Below are 21,612 nucleotides of genomic sequence, written 5' to 3'. Positions count from 1 at the left end.
GTGATCACTAGACCCAAAGTGTTCCCCAACACAAACCTGTCACTTGACCTACCTCATTCCCTAATAGGAGATCCAATACTGCCCCTTCTCGAGTTGGTTCTTCTACGTATTGATTCAGAAAACTTTCCTGAACACACTTATCAAACTCTACCCCATCCAGCCCTCTTACCGTATGGGTGCTCCAGTTAATGTTCGGAAAGTTGAAATCTCCCACAACTACCACCTTATTTTTATTACACATAGACGCAATCTCCTTACAAATTTGCTCCTCTAATTTCCCTCAGCCCATTTGGTGGTCTATAATACACTCCCATTAATGTCTTCATGTCTCTGCCATTCCTCAATTTGACCCAAATAGCTTTGCTGGATAATCCCACCGAACCATCCTGCCACAGCACTGCTGTAATGTTCTCTCTAATAAGCAATGCAACTCCTCCACCTTTTATCCCCCTGTTCTATCACCCCTAAAATAACAGAATCCTGGAATATTTAACTGCCAAACATGCCCGTCCTGCAACAAAGTTTCACTGATGGCCACAATATCGTATTTCCATGTGGCCATCCATGCCTTAAGCTCATCCTCCTTATTTACTATGCTCCTTGCATTAAAATATATGCACTTGAGAGACCGTCCTCCACATATACTCCTTTTGTTACCAAATACCTTTACCTCCTTCCCTCCTTCATTTATATTTTTGTTCTGTTCCCTCCATTCCTTCCAATCTAGGTATTCTTCCTCCCTACTCTCTGTACTCTCATTCTGATTCCCACCCTCCTGCCAAACTAGTTTAGACCCTCCCCAACAGCTCGCGCAAACCTGCTTGCCAGGATACTGGCCTCCCTCCAGTTCAAGTGCAGCCCGACTCTTTTGTACAGGTCTGACTTGCCTCAGAAGAGATCCCAATGATCTAGTGTTGCAGCTGTACTGAAACAGCTTGGCCAAGGATAGACCAAGTTAAGGAGTTCTAGTTCTCAGCACAATTGCCAGAATGACGTTCGGGCCCATAACCTTGTAGTTTCCAATCCATTTAGCCAATCCTTGATATCCCATAGAGTGAATAAATTGGTTGAAAACTGGCATCTACCATGCTGGGGAACCACTGGAACATTAATGTGATTGGACAAAGGCAGATTGAGTTAATGATAGAATTGGATTTGACAGATCTACAGAAGAATTTCTTTTGTAGGCCTAACTAGAACAGATGGGAGAACCAGTAGATGTAATTAGACTTTCATAAGGCTTTTGATAATGTTCCTTGAGGGGTTTGTGTGCAACATTTAAGATTATGACAATGAATCAGAATGAAGATTTATTATCATGAACAAGTCATGAAATTCAGTGTTTTGCAGCAGCGTCTCAGTGCAAACACATATTATAACCATCGTACGACATAACTGTAAAAAATAACAACAACAGTGCATGAAAAGTAAGGCCGTGTCTTTGGTTCATTGATTATTCAGGAACCTGATGGGGAAGAAGCTGTCCTTGTGCCGCTGAGTGCTCATCTTTAGGCTCCTGGACCTTTTCCCTGATGGTAGCAGAGTGAAGAGGGCATGGCCTGGGTGGTAGGGGTCTTTGAGGATAGAGGCTACTTTTTTAAGAAACACCGCCTCATTAGATGTCATCGATGGAGTGAAGTCTGGCGCCTGTGATGTTGCAGGCTGAGTTACCAACCCTCTGGAGTTTATTCTTCTCCTGAGAGTTGGCATCTTCATACCAGGCAGTGATGCAACCAGCCAGAATGCTCTCCACGGTCCACCTGTAGAAGTTTACGAGAGTCTTCGGTGACATACCAAACCTCCTCAGGTACCTCACAAAGTATAGCCGCTAGCGAGCCTTCTTTGTGATTGCATCGATGTGGAGGCTCTAGGACAGATCCTCAGAGATGTTAACACCCATGAATTTGAAGTTCTTGACCCTCTCCATTATTGAGCCCTCAATGAGGACTGGGTCGTATTCCCCTGGCTTCCTCCTGAAGTCCATAACCATCTCCTTGGTTTTGCAGACGCTGATTGCGAGGTTGTTGTTACAGCATTCAATGAGCTGATCTCCCTGCTATATATGCTGCCTGATTGTCATTTTTGATTCTGCTGACAACTTGTAGATGGCATTGAAATTGGTCCTAGCCACAGAGTCATGGGTATATAATGAGTAGAGCAGTGGGCTTAGCATCCAACCCTGGGGTGAGCCTGTGCCGAAGATCAGTGAGGAGGAGGAGACGTTGTTTTCAATTCAGAGGCCTAGAGTTTGTAGCTTCTTGACCAGTACTGAGGGAATAATGGTACTGAAGGCTAAGCTGTCGTCTATGAAGAGCAGCCTTATGTATGAATTGCTATTTTCGAGGTGATCCAGAACTGTGTGGAGACCCAGCGATATTGCATCTGCCGTGGAGCATTTGTGACAATGGGCAGTTTCAGTTGGTCCAGATCTTTACTTCGGTCCATGTTAATTCTGGCCATGACCAACCTCTCGAAGCAATTCATCACAGTGGAAGTCAGTGCTACCGGGAGGTAGTTGATGAGGCAGCCCACGCTAATTTTCTTGGGTACTGGGATAATTGATGCCCTTTTGAAGCTGGTGGGAACCTCTGACTGCCACAATGAGAGGTTAAAAAGTTTGTTGGTGCAGATTTTCAGTACCCTGCCAGGTACTCCATCAGGGCCTGATGCCTTGCATGGGTTGTAATAATGGGTGTAATACATAGACGTGGATTTAGAATTGGTTGTCAGAAGAAATAGAGGAATTGTTAGCAGACAGGGTGCTGCAGGGCACTGTCTCAGCTATTCACAATATAATATAAATCAATGAAGGAAGAGGGAACTAAATGTAACATCTTCAGCTTTGCAGATGCCAAAGTTGCAATGTGTGTGTGTTGGGGGGGGGGGGGGGGGGTGTTGTGGATCTGTATGGTGGGTTAAGGAAGGATGCAAGATATGCAGATCATGGAGCATCTATTAGAAGTAAAAAGAAACCAATGTTTCAGGCCTGAGTCCTTCTTCAAGGTATGAGCTAAAAGCAGGCAGGTGTATGAATGAAAAGGTGGGAGGAGAGAAGGAGGAGAATATTGCAACAGGTAAGAGGTTATAAGTGAATATGGTGGGAGGGCAGAAGAGAACAAAGCTGAGAGTGATAGGAGAGGGGAGCTAGAGGAAAGGAGAAGGGAAAGAGACGGGGGGGGGGCCTAATGGAAACTGGATAAGTCCATATTAATCGTATCTGATTGGAGGGTGCCCAGACAGAATATTAGGTGTTACTCCTCCAATGTTCAGGTAGCCTCGGTTTGGCAGTGTGAGGCCATGGAGAGACATGTTGGTGTGGGAATGGGGTGTGGAATTTTAATTCAAACATGATTGAGACAAGTTGGCCAGTGGATAATTGTATGGTGGATGCAGTTTAGTGAAATAAATGTGAGATAATTCACCTTGATGAATCATGATAGAGTAGGAAGAAAACGTGAATGAAGTTTTGTTGTGGCTTTGGACTAAAATCACCCTACCAGCTATCAAAGCAGAAATACCGAGTGAAGTAAGCATTTTTTTTTCTTTCACCTTCAGTGAAATGGAGATTCCTGTGATCTTAAACACAGATTGTTACATGTTTCAGATTCGTCATATGAACAGTAGTCTTTCAAATCAAGTTGATGGGACCTTGAAGGTTAGCTGGTTAATGAGAATCTAACTGTGTGGGCTCTAACTCGAATTATTTTCATTGCATGATCCTGTCATCATTACCTAAAACAGCATTCCTATCTCCCATGCAGAGCAGTAGAACCTGTCCTTTAATGGTATGTTTTATAACCCATTCCTAACACGGTACTAACGAAAATTCTGACGTTTCACCTCTCGTTGACTTTCTCCCAGAGGGAGAGAATTGATGATCTTTTCAGTGTACACAAAAAGCACCAGTTGGCAAAGATTCAAAAATCAAGGGTAAATCATTTGGTATATGGAGATTGTTTGTTTATCCGTGTTAACGATGATCTTTTGCCCCATGTTTGGCCTTAAAAGTTTTACCATTAAGCTGCAAGAGGGAACAACTTGTTCCTACTTGCTCTTTAACGAAAAATAGATAGTGACCTCAAGCAGGTGTAGCCAACAGAACATTGACTAAACAACTTAATTTGTGATTGATAACTTGAAAGAAAAATTGGCAGCTACAACAAAGCAAAATGTAACTGGTTGCTGAGTTATACACACCATCTTTGGATGTCATTTAGATTGAGTTGCATATGAGAATTGTAGTTTTCTCTCCACTTTCATGGATCTACAATAGGCACAGCACATCAACGAGATTGTGATGACATGAATGGGCTGGGTTTTTTTGTCATTGTATAAATTGTTAAAGCTTGGAGGTGTTTTTATTTTTGAGCGTATCAAATATTTCTTGAGACTTGTTTTTAAGGAACATCTGGATGCTAATATTGATTATTGTAAGTCAATTCAGTTGTTTATCCTCAGTTCAAGTTTGAGTCAGTGGAGACTTGATTGTCGGGTAAGTTGATTGTGTTGTTCAACGTCAACAACATTGGGCTTACAGTCCGGAAAAGGAAGAAGAAAATTGTGAATAGCAAAGATATTTTTGGGTGGAATACAATAATACAGTGGAACCTTTAAGCAAGCCCTACAAGTCTACCTTGAGTCAGTCTTTTTAAAATAATTTATTTTTTTGAGGGGAGAAGCATGCCACTGAGATAAGGAATTGAGCACAGACTAATACCAATGCTGAGATTTGCAGAGACTGATTTTAATCGGCTCATTATATTGGTTGCTTTGCAGCTGGGTACTGAACCATCACGTGTGTAATGGCATTTCAACATTCCATGCAAATCTCGGGCAGTCAGTAGAATCTAAGCACCCATGTTGAATAATTATAGTATTGTCAAGAAAATGTGTGTTATTTTAATACTACTTTATTCCTTGTTGACTACAGAGACTCTGAGCTATCTGACTACTGAAGAAGGTGTTTTTAAAAATTGAAATTTGAAGGTATGAAAGTTCTTACAACTGTGAGCAATTACTAACATGTTAATGAGGCGTACTTTAGGTTTGAATGATGCAGCACCAAAATGGCACTAGATTTTACCACATACCTACAAACTAGAGGAAACTTGCAGTGGCAATAAACCCACCAGCTTACTGTGGAAGAAACCAGAACGCAAGGCAGAAACCCACATTATCACAGGGAAAACATGCACATTCCCCACAGCACAGCTGGTAAGGGTTGTATCTGGGTTGTTGGAACAATTCTTACAAGATGCACCATGGTGCTGGCAGATATGCTTTCTTTAATGGAAAATTCAGTGCACTGGATTCTACCACAGCGGGCATGACTAACTGTAGAAATTGACAGCTTTCTGACTATTGGCGAGGTTAAACAGAAATGGTCATTGTCATTTAGGATCTCATTTACAACTAAGGATTCTCTATATTCAAGTCTTTTTTTTCTTTTGGCCTACAAAAAAAGTTCATGCTCTTACAGAATGTTAATCTATTTTCCCATCTACAATCTACATGATAAATAGGCCTCCAGTTTTTTTTTAATGGCTGATCTTCACCCTAAAATATGGAGAATTCTGTGATAAATGCTATTTCCCAGTCTTTGTTTTTCTATTTCAGATCTGTGTGGTTATGTGCAGTATGTAAAAAGTTTTAAAATTCTATATTAGTTTAGTGTGCTTCACTATGACTAAATAAACTTGCCTATGTTGTCCCCTGTTTCTTAAGTCCTTTCAAATTTTCACCTGTTTGAAAAGAGGGAGGAGTACAAGAGATGGAACCCAATAAAATGCTTATTATTGACTGTGCTTTTTAAGTGACTATCTCTTGGTCCATTTATTAGTTTCCATATTAAACTGTTTTAATTATTTGCCTATTTTTCTAATCTCTTATTCTCTATTCTCCAAAGGCTGCATGCTTAAGATTAATTGTTGTGTAGCTTGTAGAAATCTGCTTCAAAGTATCATGCATATTCATGAAATGAGAGAGCATTCTGTGCACTCCAACCACCTACTGCAATCTTGGTATTTGTATTTTCTTAATGGCTGTGCTCTATAGTGTATGATAAACAGATTTTAACTAGTTTTGTTTTAATTTCAAAAGTATTCAAGATGAAATGAGTGTTTCCAAAAATCAGCTTCCAATGAATAATTGAAGATTCTGAAGTGCCAAGTGATGTGTGGAGTCCTTTTGTATGGGTGAACATTATTTGCCAGAGTTGCCAGATGTGGGGATCATTGCAGCAGGACTGCTTTGGAGAACTTTGAAATACCAGCAACAATTGGAAAATTGGAATTGAGATGTTCCCTGCCCCTTCCCCAGGTTGCCTACAATTGGTAAATGGTTTGTTTAAACTTCATTTTCAGATTTCAAGTTGGACTCAGAATTCCTAATCTTTCAGAGTTGCAAGTTGTCAAAAATGGAAATTTACAATGGCATATATGTTCGACAAACATAAGTGGGGTGAACTTCTTCTTCCTTTTCCCTGGAAGTGCAGAGTCTTTTCACTGCGTAGTGAGCTACATAGTTCTTAACTATACTGCAACAGAATGATATTTGGGCAAGTCCCTTTCAGCACTTAGCTGGAGAAGTTATTGGGTTCAAAAGCTAAGCATTTTTTAAAATGTCCAAGACAATGTTACACAGCAATGCATTGGAGTCATGATACTTGGATAAAACAGGTAATCTTGGTTTAAATAATTCTTCGTTTCCAACACTTAAACAATGTAGCTATGAAAAAAAAGTACTTCATGTCAGTATTGTTTGTTGATGCAGTGAACTGCTGTTTGAAAGTTAAAGATTTTGCCTGTTTTATGAACTTGGATACCGCAGTGATGGTTTTGGTGACTGAAGTTTCGGTACTCCAGACCATTTCGGTACTCCAGACCATTTCGGTACTCCAGACCATTTCGGTACTCCAGACCATTTAAAAACAAAACAAAAACTGCAGTATAATGATTAGTCCTGTCTAGGATTTAAAACATTCGATTTCTGTTTGGATCAACTGTCACTACATTCCAAAAGAACAAAAATAAATCCTCAATGTACGAACATTTTCCATTCAGTTGCCCAGTGATCACTCTGTACTGACCTAAACGATGTGCCTTATGTTTAAAGGGTAAGATTTTTTTTTACATGAAATTTTTCCAGTAGCAAGCATAACTTATTAGAATATGATGTAAATATTTAATCTTTGTGTATAATTTGTTTTTCAGAATCTTGCGGTGTATATTTGTGTGTGAATTCATACTTTTCTGTGAGATCATGATTTTGTGCATTTCTCAAAATAAATGTTTCTATATTATAAATGGCTGATTTTTTTTTCATCCAGGAAATTCAAAAAATGATGCAACAGTTTTTAATTTCCTGTGTAACTATTTATTTTTAGTCAAAACTTGTCTGTAAGAACCACACTAATGTGAACTAAAACATTTCCAATCAGAAGATCTAGAAGTTCTTCAAAATTAAACATTAGAACACTGAAGAGCTAGTGTACAAAAGTTTTCAGCCAAGAAAATAACCCTCGAAATAGTCAGTCACTGGTTTCGAGCATTTCATTTATTTATTTAATAAATGGATCCTTTAAATATTCCAACATTGCCTGAGAGATCCTCTGCAGTTTTATTCTCAGTACCTTAGATTTCTATTTGCACTGGTTAACTAACAAATGATTGAGATTTTAAAAAAACAAAATGCTGGAGAAACTCAGGTGGTCAAACAGTAGCAAAGAAAAAGATAAATAACAAACAATTTCTTCACATTAGGAATAAATTCATGTATGCTTTTGGGTGCTTTTTGATATGTTTGCTCATTTTATGGAGCTGAATGTTGTTCTGAAGTACCAAATTGCAATTTCTAACATTTTTGTTAACTGTTTTGTTAGGAGTGACATTTGACCTCATTACAAGGTAACTGAATATGCATGGTTGACCTGCAGCTAATACAAAGCAATGAAATGTACTTTAAAAAATTCAGCTAAATTTGAAATGGGAGGCTTGAGCATTTTTAAAAGAACATAGAACACTACAGCACAGTACAGGCCCTTCGGCCGTCAATGTTGTGCCGACCCATATATTCCTTAAAAAAATTTACTAAACCCAACCTACCCTGTAACCCTCTATTTTTCTTTCATCCATGTGCCTAAGAGTCTCTTAAATGTTTCCACCTCCACCACCAACCCTGACGAGGCATTCCAGACACCCACAACTCTGTTATATTTTTTTAAAACTTAACCCTAAGGTCTTCCCTAAACATCCCTCCCTTTGCTTTGTACCTGTGTCCTCTGGTGTTTGCTATTCCTGCCCTGGGAAAGAGGTGCTGGCCATCCATCCTATCTACGCCTCATTATCTCATAGACCTCTATCAAGTCTCCTCTCATCCTTCAACGCTCCAAACAGAAAAGTCCCAGATCAACTAACCTTGCCTCATAAGACTTGTTTTCTAATCCAGGCAACATCGTGGTAAATCTCCTCTGCTCCCTCTCCAAGAACTACTGATGATTTGAGTTACAGATATTATTCGGACTAGCGTTTTTAACTTATTGGTACATTTGACCAGATTCTGAAAAATGGGTACATGAGAGTCTAACAGCAAAGAATTCACAAACTGAACTGTGTTAAGACAGACAAGGGCATTAAAATGAACATTCCTGAATTTGGGGAGTTAATATCGGTCAAAAATGACAAGGGGTGATGGACCAGCAAGACTGGTGTGACCCTCTGAATCTTGGACAGATAGAATTTATGTCAGGCAATGGTTGGGTGGTACTGTGTTAGCACAACGCTGTTATAGCGCCAGCTTGAATCTGCTGCTGTCGGTAAGGAATCTGTATGTTAACACTTCATTGGAGTCTCTTGAATTCCTTCTGTGAGAAATCTTATGAGGCATTGTTACTTGAAAACTGATTATTCTCCAGAAGTTTAACAAACCCTTAATTTGGACAGAAAAGGTCTGTTATTCCTGAAAACAGCACCAAATTCGAACCGCTGATGTTCCTAAAGCAACTTAGCCTTTGAATATTACGTTGGTCAAACTTTTAAGAAAAGGTATCAGCTGTATACAACTTGATCCAATCACAGAACACTGTTCATTAGGTTGGAGAAAAATTGGTGCCCTCCTGCTGCTTCTGTGCTGTTGGAACTATAAAGTTGTGCACCAATTACTGTAGGGCATCTGCTAAGTCACACAGTCAGCTAGACAGCACATGATTGCTTTGGAGAGGGTGAGTGTGTTTTACAATTCTGGAATGGCATCGAAGTCATGGTGGCAGAGGGGTGATGTCCAATATGATCGGAGAGCACCAGAGCTGCACACCCACAGCCACAGGAATGAGAATTCTTGTAAAAACAAAACTGGCCCAGAAGAAATGTTATGATCCCTAGGTACTAAGGTGAGATGCAGACCAACAGAAATGCTGAGGTTTGCAGGTTGTTCCCACATTGTGCTGGGACATCAAAACACGTGTAGATAGTATACTGGAAAGGTATTTTCACCGCATTCTCATTTCGATTTATTTTTTGCGATAAATTATTTCTGACCACATGGCCATTGTTGAAATGTGTCCACATTTAACATCTCATCGAGCAGAAATAGATACTGGTGTTGACAGCTGTTGGAATTCCTTCAGACCCTACCTTGCTTAGTGAGTGAAGATGTTAATTCAGTGGTGTCACTACCAAGGCACCAGTGGAATGAATAATGTCAGCAGTTGGATGTTAAAATAAAAGCTCTCCCTGTTGGTTTAAGCTGAACACTTGAAAGTGTTTTAAGGAGCTTGCAGAGAGTTCTGAAGCTGCCCTGTCTGGTCTCTCAATGTCTGCAAGAGGATCCATAAGACGTAGGAACAGAAATAGGCTATGAGGCCCATCGAGTCTACCCCACCATTCAATCACGATTCAACCACTAAATGGACATAAAGACCATATTGTAGGTTTTGTTTCTCTGCAAATCTGCATAACAAAAACTAATTTGTGCAAGTAGGGGAGGAAATGTGTGCACTTCAGGTTAGCGTAGCAGTTAGTAGAGCACTGCTACAGCATCAGCGGTTCGAATTTGGTGCTGTTTTAAGGAGTTTTTACCTTCTCCCCATGTCTGGGGGTTTCCTTTGAGCTCTCCGGACTCCTCCCACCGTTCAAACAAGGGGTTTAGGTCAATTGGGTGTAATTGGGTGGCACAGGCCTCCTAGGCTGAAGGGGTCTAAATTAAATTAAAGTTTAAATATTAAACTGAGCTTGAGGAGGCACAAGATGCACTGAGATAAATTTCCCAATGACCACGAGCTTGGTCTCTGCCAGGTGAAAAGACTTTTGTGTGGAATTTGCTTCTGAAAAATATCCATAGTGGATCCACATGGTTCAGTTTTAAAGCAGAAATCAATTCATTATGAAAATAATTATTCCAATTATTTGTTTAGAAATATAAGAAAGTATTGATTTTTTTTTTGACTGTTATCAAAATAGATACTGAGTTGACTGTCTAGCCCTTGAACTTCCAGGAAGTGGAAGGACTCCACATCAAATTTCAAAATTTGGGTAAAATTTTCTGAGCCATTAATACTTGTTTCAACCAAATATTTCAGAGTATCTTGTTTTAATGCACTTACTTGATTCAAATTTGATTCAAAATGTCCCCTCCAGAGACAAATCAACAAATCGCTGTTTTAATCTGTTTTCTTTTGAGGACGGGGATGATGTTTCTTGCAAATCAATAATATTTGAACACCTGAGTTGTTACAAGATTATTATGAGCCTGGGTGTTGGACCCATTAGACAAATGCTTTAGGTGGGGGGTGGGCAGGAAGAAGAGAGAGCTTGGCTCTTGAAATTGCAGGTCCTTCTGTGTTCAATCATTTTCTTTAACTACTTTGAGCTGCCTTGAATTTATTGACACGATTTCGACCAAAGTTTGGGCATTCTTATTCTTAAAAAGTGAAATCTAAGTGGTTTTTCTTTAGTTCCCTCTCCCTCATTTTAAATGCAAGATGAATCAATTTGTCTTGTAGTTCCTCCATTTTGAAACCCAGTTCCGAAGCACTTCATTTTTGCTCTGACTGCACAGTTTATTTTTTTGATTGTATTTTTAATATCTTACTTAAGTCCAAGTATAAATGTAAAGTTATTTCAGCACGGTTTCTTAGTCCTGTGCATCTCCATACATTAATATTGTATGCAAATAATGTGTCAAATTCTGCCCACTCCCTCCAGTTTCCATCACGGAGGCCTGAAATTGTGCTCTTAATGAGGAGGCAGGGGAGATATTTAATGCAACTGCTTGAGGCGGTGGTATGGCTATTTCACTCTAATTTATGGGGCACAATAGCCTCGGGCCCATGTCACACATTACGCCTTGGAGAAGTATTCGACCGGTATATAGCCATGACTTCTAATTGAAAACAAAAATACAGTTCTCTCCTCCAGTGGATTTGAAACAAAAGTGTTCCTCTTGCAACCTGGCTGAAGCCTTGATAATTTCACTATGCCTGTGTGACACCAACCCCAAAAAGTAGATGGCGTGTTGTAATCAAACGGTTACCTCATCTTTTGGGTGATAAACCTTGCATTTGTCTGTTGTTCTGTCTTCTATTGTAGAAACCTTTCCAAAGTGCCTTATGTAAAATGCATTAATTTGATGTTGAAAATGTCCTTGCCATGTTCTGACTAAACATTCAGTCACCGAAGTTTCTTGTTTAAAGCCGGCTGCTAACATCGACCAGCATGCATGTTAACCGATTCTAGCAGGGTTGATTCCAGTGAGTTAAAAGGGGAGAAACAATCCTTTTGTTCTTCAAAGTCTACCATAGTTATAGCCGCCTAAACCAGAAGAAGCGGTAAGGATCTTAAATTATATTCTTGCATTATTTCTACCAAAGGTACACTGGCAAGAATCAACAGTTGGATAGGAGCAGATTTATTTTGATCTTTAACCATTGACCCCTTGGTTCAAGTCACTGTTGAGGCCATCACAGACAAGGAGTGTGGCCTGAAGGACCGGGTCAAGGAACTTGAGCTGCAGCTCGATGACCCCACTCTGTTTAGGGAGAATGAGACTATTGTAGACAAGAGCTACAGGCAGGTGGTCACACAGGGGCCACAGGAGGAGGGGCAGTGGGTTACCGATAGGAGGAGGAAAGGGAGGGGTCAGGTTCATGTGCAAGCACCTGAGTCTGTAATCTTCAGAAATCGGTACTCCACCTTGAGTACTGAGGAGGGGGATATTCAGACTATGGTGGGCAGAGATGTGTTGTCAACCTCTGTGACCCAGAAAGGTAGGGATAAAAGGAAAAGGGCCATAGTTATAGGGGATTCAATGATTAGGAGGTCAGAGGTTTTTGTGCACGCGATAAGGAAAACCGGATGGTGGTTTGCCTCCCTGGTGCCAGGGTCCAAAATGTGACTATGCATGTTCAGAACATCCTAAAAGGGGAGAGTGAGGAGCCTGAGGTTATGGTACATGTTGGTACCAATGATGTTGGAAGGAAGAAGGAAGTGGTCCTGCAGAATGAGTATAGGGAGTTGGGTTGGGAGCTTAAAAGGAGGACCACTAAGGGGGTAATCTCTGAATTGCTTCCTGTGCCACATGACAGTGAGGGCAGAAATAGAATTAGGTGGAGGTTAAACGTGTGGCTAAAGGGGTGAAGTAAGAGACAGGGTTTCAAGTTCTTGGACCACTGGGACCTTTTTTGGGGAAGATGGGACCTATACCGTAATGATGGGTTACATCTTAATCCCAGAGGGACCAGTCTCCTGGCGGGGGCATTTGCTAGGGCTGTCGGGGGCAGGGGGGTTTAAACCCTTGGGGACAGGGTTTCAAGTTAGGCAGAACAGCAGGGTGAGGGTTAGTAGGCTGAGGAAATAGACAAGTTTGAATAATTTGAGGGAGGAAAAGCAGGAAATAGTAAAAAGATGTGAAAATTGTGAGAATGGAAGAGGAGGATATGCAGAAGGTAGGATGTAGGAGATCCCTGAGATGTATTTATTTTAATGCGAGGAGTGTAGTAAGGAAGCTGGATGAGCTAAAGATGTGGATTGACATGTGGCATTATGATGTTGTGGCCATTAGCGAGACATGGTTGAAAGAAGGTTGTGACTGGCAGTTGAATGTTCCAGGATTTCGCTGCTTTAGATGTGACAGAGTTGGTGGATTAAGAGGGGGAGGTGTAGCATTACTTGTCAGGGAGGATATTACAGCAGTGCTGAGGCAAGGTAGTCTGGAGGGCTCATCGAGGGAGGCAGTGTGGGTAGAGCTGAAAAATAAAAAGGGTGAGGTTACTATTATGGGGGTACATTATAGGCCTCCAAATGGGGAAAGGGAACTAGAAGAGCAAATGTGCAAGGAAATAGGTGAGATGTGCAGTAGAAATAGGGTGGTGTCAGTTGGGGATTTCAATTTTCCAAACCTAGATTGGGAAACGCAGTCAGTAAAAGGGCAGGATGCCTTAGTATTTATGCATTGTGTTCAGGATTGCTTTTTGCAGCAATATGTTGAGACACCAACTAGAGGAGGAGCGGTTTTAGATGTGTTGTTTGGGAATGCAATGGGGCAGGTGACAAAGGTAAGCGTTGGAGAGAACTTCGGATCCAGTGATCATGGGTCCATTAGCTTTAGTTTAATGATGGAAAGGGATAGGTCGGGTCCGAGGTTGAAAGTCTTCAAGTGGGGGAAGGCCAGATTTGGAGAAATGAGAAGGGATTTGCAGAGTTGTGTGGGCTGATCTTTTTTGCTGGAAAGGATGTAGAGGAAATTTGGGGGGCAGTTAGGGGTGAGATTTTGAGAGTACAGGATCTTTATGTTCCAGTCAGGCTGAAGGGGAAGACTAAATGTTCGAGGGAGTCGTGGTTTTCTGGTGAAATTATGAAGTTGGTTCGGGACAAGAGGGAGGCCTATACCAAATATAAAAAAAAACAAGGGATTGAGGAGATGTATGGTCATTACTTAGATTGCAGGAAAAACCTTAAGAGGGAAATTAGAAAGGCAAAAAGAAGGTATGAGGAGTCCATAGCTAATAAGGCGAAGGTGAATCCTTCGGGTTTTTACAGATATGTGAACAGTAAAAGAGGGTTAAGGACAGAATAGGTCGACTGGATGATGGGACCGGTGAACTATGTCAGGAACCGTATGAGATGGGAGAAATATTGAACAATTTTTTCTCATCCGTATTCATGAGGGAAAGGGACATTAGGCTATTCGAGATGAGAGAGGCAAAGGGCTTAGTTATGGAAAGGATAGGGATTAGTAAAGCGAGAGTTTTGGAGCTTCTAGGGTCAATTAAGGTGGATAAGTCTCCTGGTCCTGATGGGATTTTTCCCAGGATTTTAAGGGAGGTCAGGGAACAATTAGCGGGGGCACTGACAGTGATTTTTCAAAGATCACTGGAGGAGGGGGTGGTAGCACATGATTGGAGGGTTGCAAATGTAGTTCTGTTGTTCAGAAAAGGCAGTAGGTGTAGGCCAAGTGATTATCGCGCAGTAAGTTTGACTTCGGTAGTGGGGAAGGTTATGGAGGGAATTCTTCGAGATATATACGCATATCTGGATAGGCAGGGATTGATTAGGGGCACCCAGCATGGGTTTGTAAAAGGAAAGTCATGTTTGACGAACCTTGTTGAGTTTTTGAGGAAGTGACAGAAAAGGTGGATGAAGGTAGAGCGGTGGATGTGATCTATTTGGATTTTAGTAAGGCTTTTGATAAGGTTCTGCATGGAAGGTTAATAAGAAAGGTTCAGTCACTAGGAATTAGTAGAGAGATTGTGACATGGGTTCGGAGGTGGCAGAGAGTCATGGTGGACAACTGTATGTCAGGTTGGAAGCCTGTGACAAGCGGGGTGCCTCAGGGATCGGACCTGGGTCCCTTGTTGTTTATCATTTATATTAATGATTTAGAGGAGGATGTGGTTAACTGGGTAAGCAACTATGCGGATGATACGAAAATAGGGGGAGTGGTGGATAGTGAGGTACATTTTCTTGGATTATGGAAGGATTTGGTTTGTTTGGAAGAGTGGGCTGAAAGATGGCAGATGGAATTCAATGTAGACAAGTGTGAGGTGTTGCATTTCGGTAAAAATAACCAGAATAGGACATGAACAGTTAAGGGGAGGGCATTGAGGCTCGCAGAGGAGCAAAGGGACCTGGGGATTATGGTACAGAGTTCACTGAAGGTGGATTCCCATGTAGACAGGGTGGTTAAGAAGGTATATGGTATGCTGGCCTTCATAAATCATAGAATAGAGTATAGGAACTGGGAGGTGATGCTGCAGCTGTTTAAGGCATTGATGAGGCTGCGTTTGGAGTACTGTGCTCACTTCTGGTCTCCAAATTATAGAAAGGATATAGATAAGGTGGAGAGGGTGCAGACAAAGTTTACAAGGATGTTGCCTGGCTTACAGCATCTGGATTACAGGGAGAGATTAAGGAGACTGGAACTTTATTCATTGAAATGTAGATGACTGAGAGAGGACTTGATAGAAGTATTTAAAATTATGAAAGGAATAGATAGACGACATAAACAGACTCTTTCCCCTGAGGATAGGGGAGATTGGAACAAGAGGCCATGAGTTAAGGGTAAGGGGGCAACACTTTCGGAGCAATATTAGAGGTGGCTTTTTCACTCAGCGAGTGGTGGCAGAATGGAATGAACTTCCGAATGAGATAGTTGCATCAGGGTCCCTTCTGTCATTTAAGAAAAGGTTGGATATGTACATGGAGGTGAGAGGGTCGGAGAGTTATTGGCAGTGAGCTAGTGGAGTTGTTCTAGCGAACTGGTGCGGACTCGAAAGGCCGACATGGCCTGTTGCCGCTCCGTAAATAGGTATATGGTATCCCTCTTCACTGTATTTTGGTGTCATCCACAAGCTTACCAACCATCTTTTTGTCTTTCAAGCTGTTGATATTGATGAAGAGCAATAGATGACCCAGCATTGATCCCTGTGGCACACCACTGTTCACGGGCCTTAAATCTAACACACGCATGTGCTCCAACACACACGCACGCACTCCAACACAGGGACTAGTTATGTCCAGGGATGGAAATAGTGAAAGGGAAGATTCTGGACCAAATTGGCTGTTGCTTGACTAATCTGCAGCATTGCCCTGCCAAGATGGATGATGTTTTCAGTGGGACTAGGTGGGAGAAGATATTTGGCACAGACTAGTAGGGCCAAACTGGCCTGTTTCTGAGCTGTAAATGGTTATATTAGAATGAGAGAGTTTTCTGCATTTACTACACTTGCTGTATTGGTTGGCTGTTCAGTTATTGCTGAATCTGAGAGCAACAGTTCCCTGGCCAGGTGGCTTTCACAGGAATGGTCATCCCAGCAGATAAATATTTAGTCCTTTCAGCCTGCTCCCTCAATCAACAAAAACCACAACAACCTCTGACCTTGCCTTTGCGTCAAAATCCTTTTGCGACTAGGGCTACCAAAAATCTATCGATCTCAGATTTAAAATGAATACCTGACCTACCATTAATTGTAAATCACTTCGCTGCAGGTCACTCACACACTTATTTGTATTTTTTATGACAATCGAGAAGGTTTTCATTGTTGTATTTTGACGGTTGTATTAAATTCAATTTCTAAATTTAAGTTTAGACATTCAGGACTGTAACAGGGCCATTTCGGCCCGCAAGTCTGTTCCACCCAATTTAGACCCATTAACTTGCATCCCCAGTGGGAGGAAACTAGAGCCCCCTCGGAGAAAACCCACACAGACACAGGGAGAACGTACAAACTCCTTCCAGACAGCGCGGCCCTCGAACCCTGGTCCAGACCCAGTCGCTGGTGCTGTAGAGGGGTTGCACTAACCACCTATGATGTCCCAAACCAGGCTATATTGAAGTTGAAATGGACCAGGACTATGAAATTAGACGATTGTACCAGAACTCAGCATCTTTTCAGAATTTATTAGCTTTGTCACTGATCCTTTGGTGCAACCTCAATAAACGTTCTTACACCCACTTTTAATATCTTCTTGTTTTCCTGGGGTTCCATTTTTGCTCCCTGTGCCTGACCATCTTGGTTTAGTTTGACCCTCTTCCTCTCTTGCCTCCACTAATATCTTGTTGAGAGAAACTAGATTGAATTGGAGACGGGGTCTTCAAGTCTGTAAGTGATTGATTGCCAAACAGGGGAGACTCTTTCTGACACTTGTTTAAGAATTCATGATTGACAGATTCCGATTTCCCCTTCTCACACATGAGGATATGTAATTTAAATGTTTACTAGCGTAGTTTGATAACAGTGATTTTTCTGTATCATACGGGACAATGTTATCTGGAATTCAAGCAACCAGCAACCAATCAAGGAAAATAAATAAGTGTAAAATATGGAAGTTTAAAATTGGTGGGCCTCACCGTTAGTTCGCCAACAATGCAACCCACAATTCAAGCAACCAGAAAATACACTTATCTGGCATTTAGCGACATAACAATTACAGTACGGAAATAAGCCACCTTGGCTCCTCTTGTCCGTACTGATTTAAGTGATCTCCTCTAGTCCCACTTATCTGCACCCTGCCCGTAACCCTCCAAACACTTCACATCCATGCACCTATCCAACTTTTCCTTAAATGACAAAATTGACTTTGCCACAACCAGCTCTTCCGGAAGGTCATTCCATTCAGCCATCACTCTCTAAGTGAAGAAGCTCCCTCTCATGTTATTTCTAAAGTTTTTCCCCAATCTCCCCTACCCTCAGGGGAAGAGCCTATTCACATCTACTCTGTCTATTCCCTTCATAATTTTAAATACCTCTATCAAATCCCCTCTCAACCTTCTACACTCCAATGAATAAAGTCCCAGTCTACTCAATCTTTCTCCATATTCTAGATTCTGCAATCCAGGCAACATTTCAGTAAATCTTCTCTATATCCTCTCTACCTTATTGATATCCTTCCTATAATTTGGGGACCAGAACTGCAGAAAGTATTCCAAATTTGGCCTCACCAATGCTTTGAAATCTCAACATCACCTCCCAGCAACTATATGCATTGATTTATAAAGGCCAGCATACCAAAAGCCATCTTTACCACTCTATCCATACGACAATCCACTATCAAAGAACAATGAACTATTATTCCAAGATCTCTCTGTTGCTCTGCATTCCTCAATGCCCCCCCCTTCACTGCACATGTCCTGTTTTGATTATTCTTCCCAAAATGAAGCGTGTCACACTTATCTACATTAAACTCCATCAGCCACCTTTCACCCCACTCTTCTAAGCAGTCAAAATTATTCTGCAGTCCTCGAAAACCATCTTCATTATCCACAACTCCCCCTATTTTTGTATCATATGCATATTTACTAACCCAATTTACCACTCCATCATCCAAATCATTAATGTAAATGACGAACAACAAGGGACCCAACACCGATCCCTGAGGCACACCGCTCGTCACCAGCCTCCATCTTGACAGACAGTTATCCACCCTGAATCTCTGGCATCTACCTTCTAGCCACTGTTGAACCCATTTGACTATCTCAACATTAATACCTAGCACCCGAACCCTCCTTACCAACCTTCCATGTGGAACCTTATCGAAGGCCTTACTGAAATCCCTATATACATCTACTACTCTACCCTCATCAACATTCCCAGTCACCTCCTCAAAAAATTCAATAAGATTTTTCAAACATGACCTTCCCTGCATAAACCCATGTTGAGTGTTCCTGATCAACCCATTCCTCTCTAGATACTTGTACATATTATCTCTGAGAAAATTTTCCATTCATTTTACCGACCACTGACATCAAACTTACTGGCCTATAACTGCTAGGCCTACATCTGGAGTCCTTTTTAAACGGAGGAACTACGTTTGCGACATGTCAATCCTGCAGCACCATACCCCCTCCCCTTCCCCCCCCCGCCCCCCCAGTGACTTATGAAAAAGCTGCTATTTCTTCCCTTAACGTCCTGGGAAAAATTCCGTCGGGACTCGGAGACTTATCCACTTTTATATGCCTCAAAAGTTCCAACACCCCCTCTTTCCTAATCCCTACATTTGCTATAATTACTCCTTTTGCTTCTCTTATCCTACACGATTCCATATCCTTTTCCCTAGTGAATACCGAAGAGAAGAACTTGTTCAATATCTCCCCCATCTACCAATGGGTGTTGGTGATCAGTTCATGATTTTCGAAATTCATAGTAGAATACCCAGTTAGCTTTGATACATTATTACACGTATTTTTTTTCCATCTTATTTCCCCTTTTTCCACTGTTAATGGTAAAAGTGATGGAATGTGATCCCATTGGCAATGACATTTTCATGTTTCCTTCCCTCTGCAACCATTCTTCGTGATTGGATACAGATGGTGAATGTCAACATGAACACTGAAACGTTGACAAAATGTTTGAGAGGAGGAAATAAGATTTTGTGAGGCAAGCTGCAGAAATGTGTATCCTTTAAAGAACTACCCTATCCAAGTGAGACGTACTTCTGTTGGGGGCTTTCTGCACGGTTACTTTCTGTTTAGCTCTGAGGTACTGCGACATTTTCACCAACTATTTTACATTGGTGTCCGATTCTTAACGGGTTTATAATGTAAATTCTTCAAAATGAGCTCAACGTCTTCAACCACTCACAAATGCAAATGTTGATGCAGATTGTGCCTTCAAATGTTCCCAATACTGGCATCTCTGGAAATAATAATAAGACACTTTTTATTGACATCAAAATGCTTGTAAAATCATTTTTTTTTACATAAAACAATCAGCACTTTGTATTTTTTCAAGAAGAAACAAATTGTTTTTGATATCTTTGGCCCTCCACTCAGCTCTAGATCACCTCAAAACCACCAATTCGTACGTACGGCTGCTCTTCATCGACCACAGCTCACCCTTCAATGCTATTATTCCCTCGGTGCTGCTCAAGAAGCACTAGGCCTCTGCACCTCACCCTGCAACTGAATCCTTGACTTTCTTAGCAGAAGACCACAGTCAGTACGAATTGGAAACAACGTCTCCTCCTCACTGATTATCATCACAGGTGCACCACAAGGATGTGTGCTTAGCCCACTGCTCTACTTGTTATACACCCATGACTGTGTGGCCAGGCACAATTGCCAGTGACACCACAGAGGTCGGGTGAATCACAAATGGCAATGAGGAAGGAGATAGATCAGCTCGTTGAATGGTGTCACAACAACAACCTTGTGCTCGACGTCAGCTAAAGCACAGAGAGGATTGTGGACTTCAGGAGGAAGTCAGGGGAACATGACCCAGTCCTCATCAAGGGCTCAGTAGTGGAGAGGGTCAAGAACTTCAAATTCCTGGGTGTCAACATCTCTGAGGATCTGTCCTGGAGCCTCTATGTGGATGCAATCACAAAGAAGGATCACTAATGGCTATACTTTGTGAGGTGTCTGAGGAGATTTGGTATGTCACCGAAGACTCTCGTAAACTTCTACAGGTGGACCGTGGAGAACATTCTGCTGGTCGCATCACAGCCTGGTATGGAGGCAGCAACTCTCAGGACAAGAATAAACTCTACATGAGGTTTTGTCTTAAAAAAGCAGTCTCTATCCTCAATGACCCCCACCACCCAGGCCATGCCCTCTTCACTCTGCTACCATCAGGAAAAAGGTACAGGAGCCTAAAGACGAGCACAAGGACAGCTTCCTTCCCGCTGCCATCAGATTCCTGAATAATCAATGAAGCAAAGACACTGTCTTCCTTATTTTTATAATAATATAAGATGGTTATAATACGCATATTTGGACTACGATGCTGTTGCAAAACCCGAATTTCACAACAATAAATTCTGATTATGAAATTCTGAAGCCATGCTGTCTTAAGTCTAGTGTGGCCATAGTTAAAATAGGCGAAGCACTACAAATTAATTTTCAGGGAGCAAGCTCCTGATATAACCTGTAGAATTTAGTTTGTCCTGCCCAATTTTTATCCCTCAACTATGCTTTCTTAATCGAGAACCACTGCATCTTTTCTGTAGAACATAAAAGAGAGTAGATAGGTCCTCAGTTTGAAATTTCATACAAAGGGCAATAAAATCCCTGTTTCCTGGAATTCACGCAACTGGCAAAAAAAGTCGAGGAAAATAGATTTTAAAAAAATGAGAGTTTAAAATTGGCGCACCTTGCCATTCGTTCACCATCATGCAACACGCAGTCTCAAGCAGCCAGAAAATTCACATATTTGGCATCTACCAATCCCTATAGGTTCCGATACCAATGGTTTTACTGTATTACCACCTCATTTCAAGACTTGTCTCAATATACACTAGAACCAAAGAAGCCTGGTCCCATCGACTTGCACCTGGACAATCCCCCTCCCATCCATGTACTTCTCTTAAATGCTGAAATCAAATAACCAGCCTCTTCTGGCAGTTTGTTCCACACTCTTCATCCTCTAAGTGAAGAAGTTCCCCTTAAGCATTTCACCCTTAAACCAGGTCTGCTAGGTCTTTTCTCACCCAACCTCAGGAGAAAAATCCTGTTTGCATATACCGTATCGACGTCCTTCAATTTTGCACATCTCTATTAAACCTATGCACCTCATTCTCCACCACTCCAGGGAATAAAGTCCTAATCTACTCAACCTTTCCCTATAACTCTGCTCCTCAAGATCCACCATCATCCTTGTAAATTTTATTGCACTCTTTCAATCTT

At 41.4% G+C, this 21,612-nt stretch overlaps 2 protein-coding genes across 10 annotated transcripts in view; one reads left to right on the top strand and one right to left on the bottom strand.

The window, feature by feature from the left end:
• Positions 1 to 7,304, top strand: part of ppp2r3b (protein phosphatase 2, regulatory subunit B'', beta) — a 122,287-nt gene extending 114,983 nt beyond the window's left edge. For 5 of the 7 annotated variants that reach the window (XM_069891967.1, XM_069891963.1, XM_069891965.1 and 2 more), the window contains one exon: positions 6,100 to 7,304. In XM_069891967.1, the coding sequence (XP_069748068.1) occupies positions 6,100 to 6,151 (52 nt within the window). In that variant the 3' untranslated portion in view covers positions 6,152 to 7,304. Of the gene's footprint in view, positions 1 to 3,604; positions 3,656 to 4,930; positions 4,987 to 6,099 lie in introns of those variants that run through there. The other 2 variants (XM_069891968.1, XM_069891969.1) reach the window with 2 other exon arrangements.
• Positions 7,305 to 7,539: 235 nt separating this feature from the next.
• Positions 7,540 to 21,612, bottom strand: part of LOC138739602 (cohesin subunit SA-2) — a 154,601-nt gene continuing 140,528 nt past the window's right edge. For all 3 annotated transcript variants that reach the window (XM_069891960.1, XM_069891959.1, XM_069891961.1), the window contains one exon: positions 7,540 to 19,624. The gene's annotated coding sequence lies outside the window, so the exon portion shown is untranslated. The remainder of the gene's footprint in view (positions 19,625 to 21,612) is intronic.

The sequence above is a fragment of the Narcine bancroftii genome, chromosome 7 (assembly GCF_036971445.1).
Source record: "Narcine bancroftii isolate sNarBan1 chromosome 7, sNarBan1.hap1, whole genome shotgun sequence".
Taxonomy (NCBI): Eukaryota; Metazoa; Chordata; class Chondrichthyes; order Torpediniformes; family Narcinidae; genus Narcine; species Narcine bancroftii.
The sequence above is the reverse complement of the archived record's forward strand: the minus strand, read 5'-3'. Positions and strand labels throughout refer to the sequence as shown.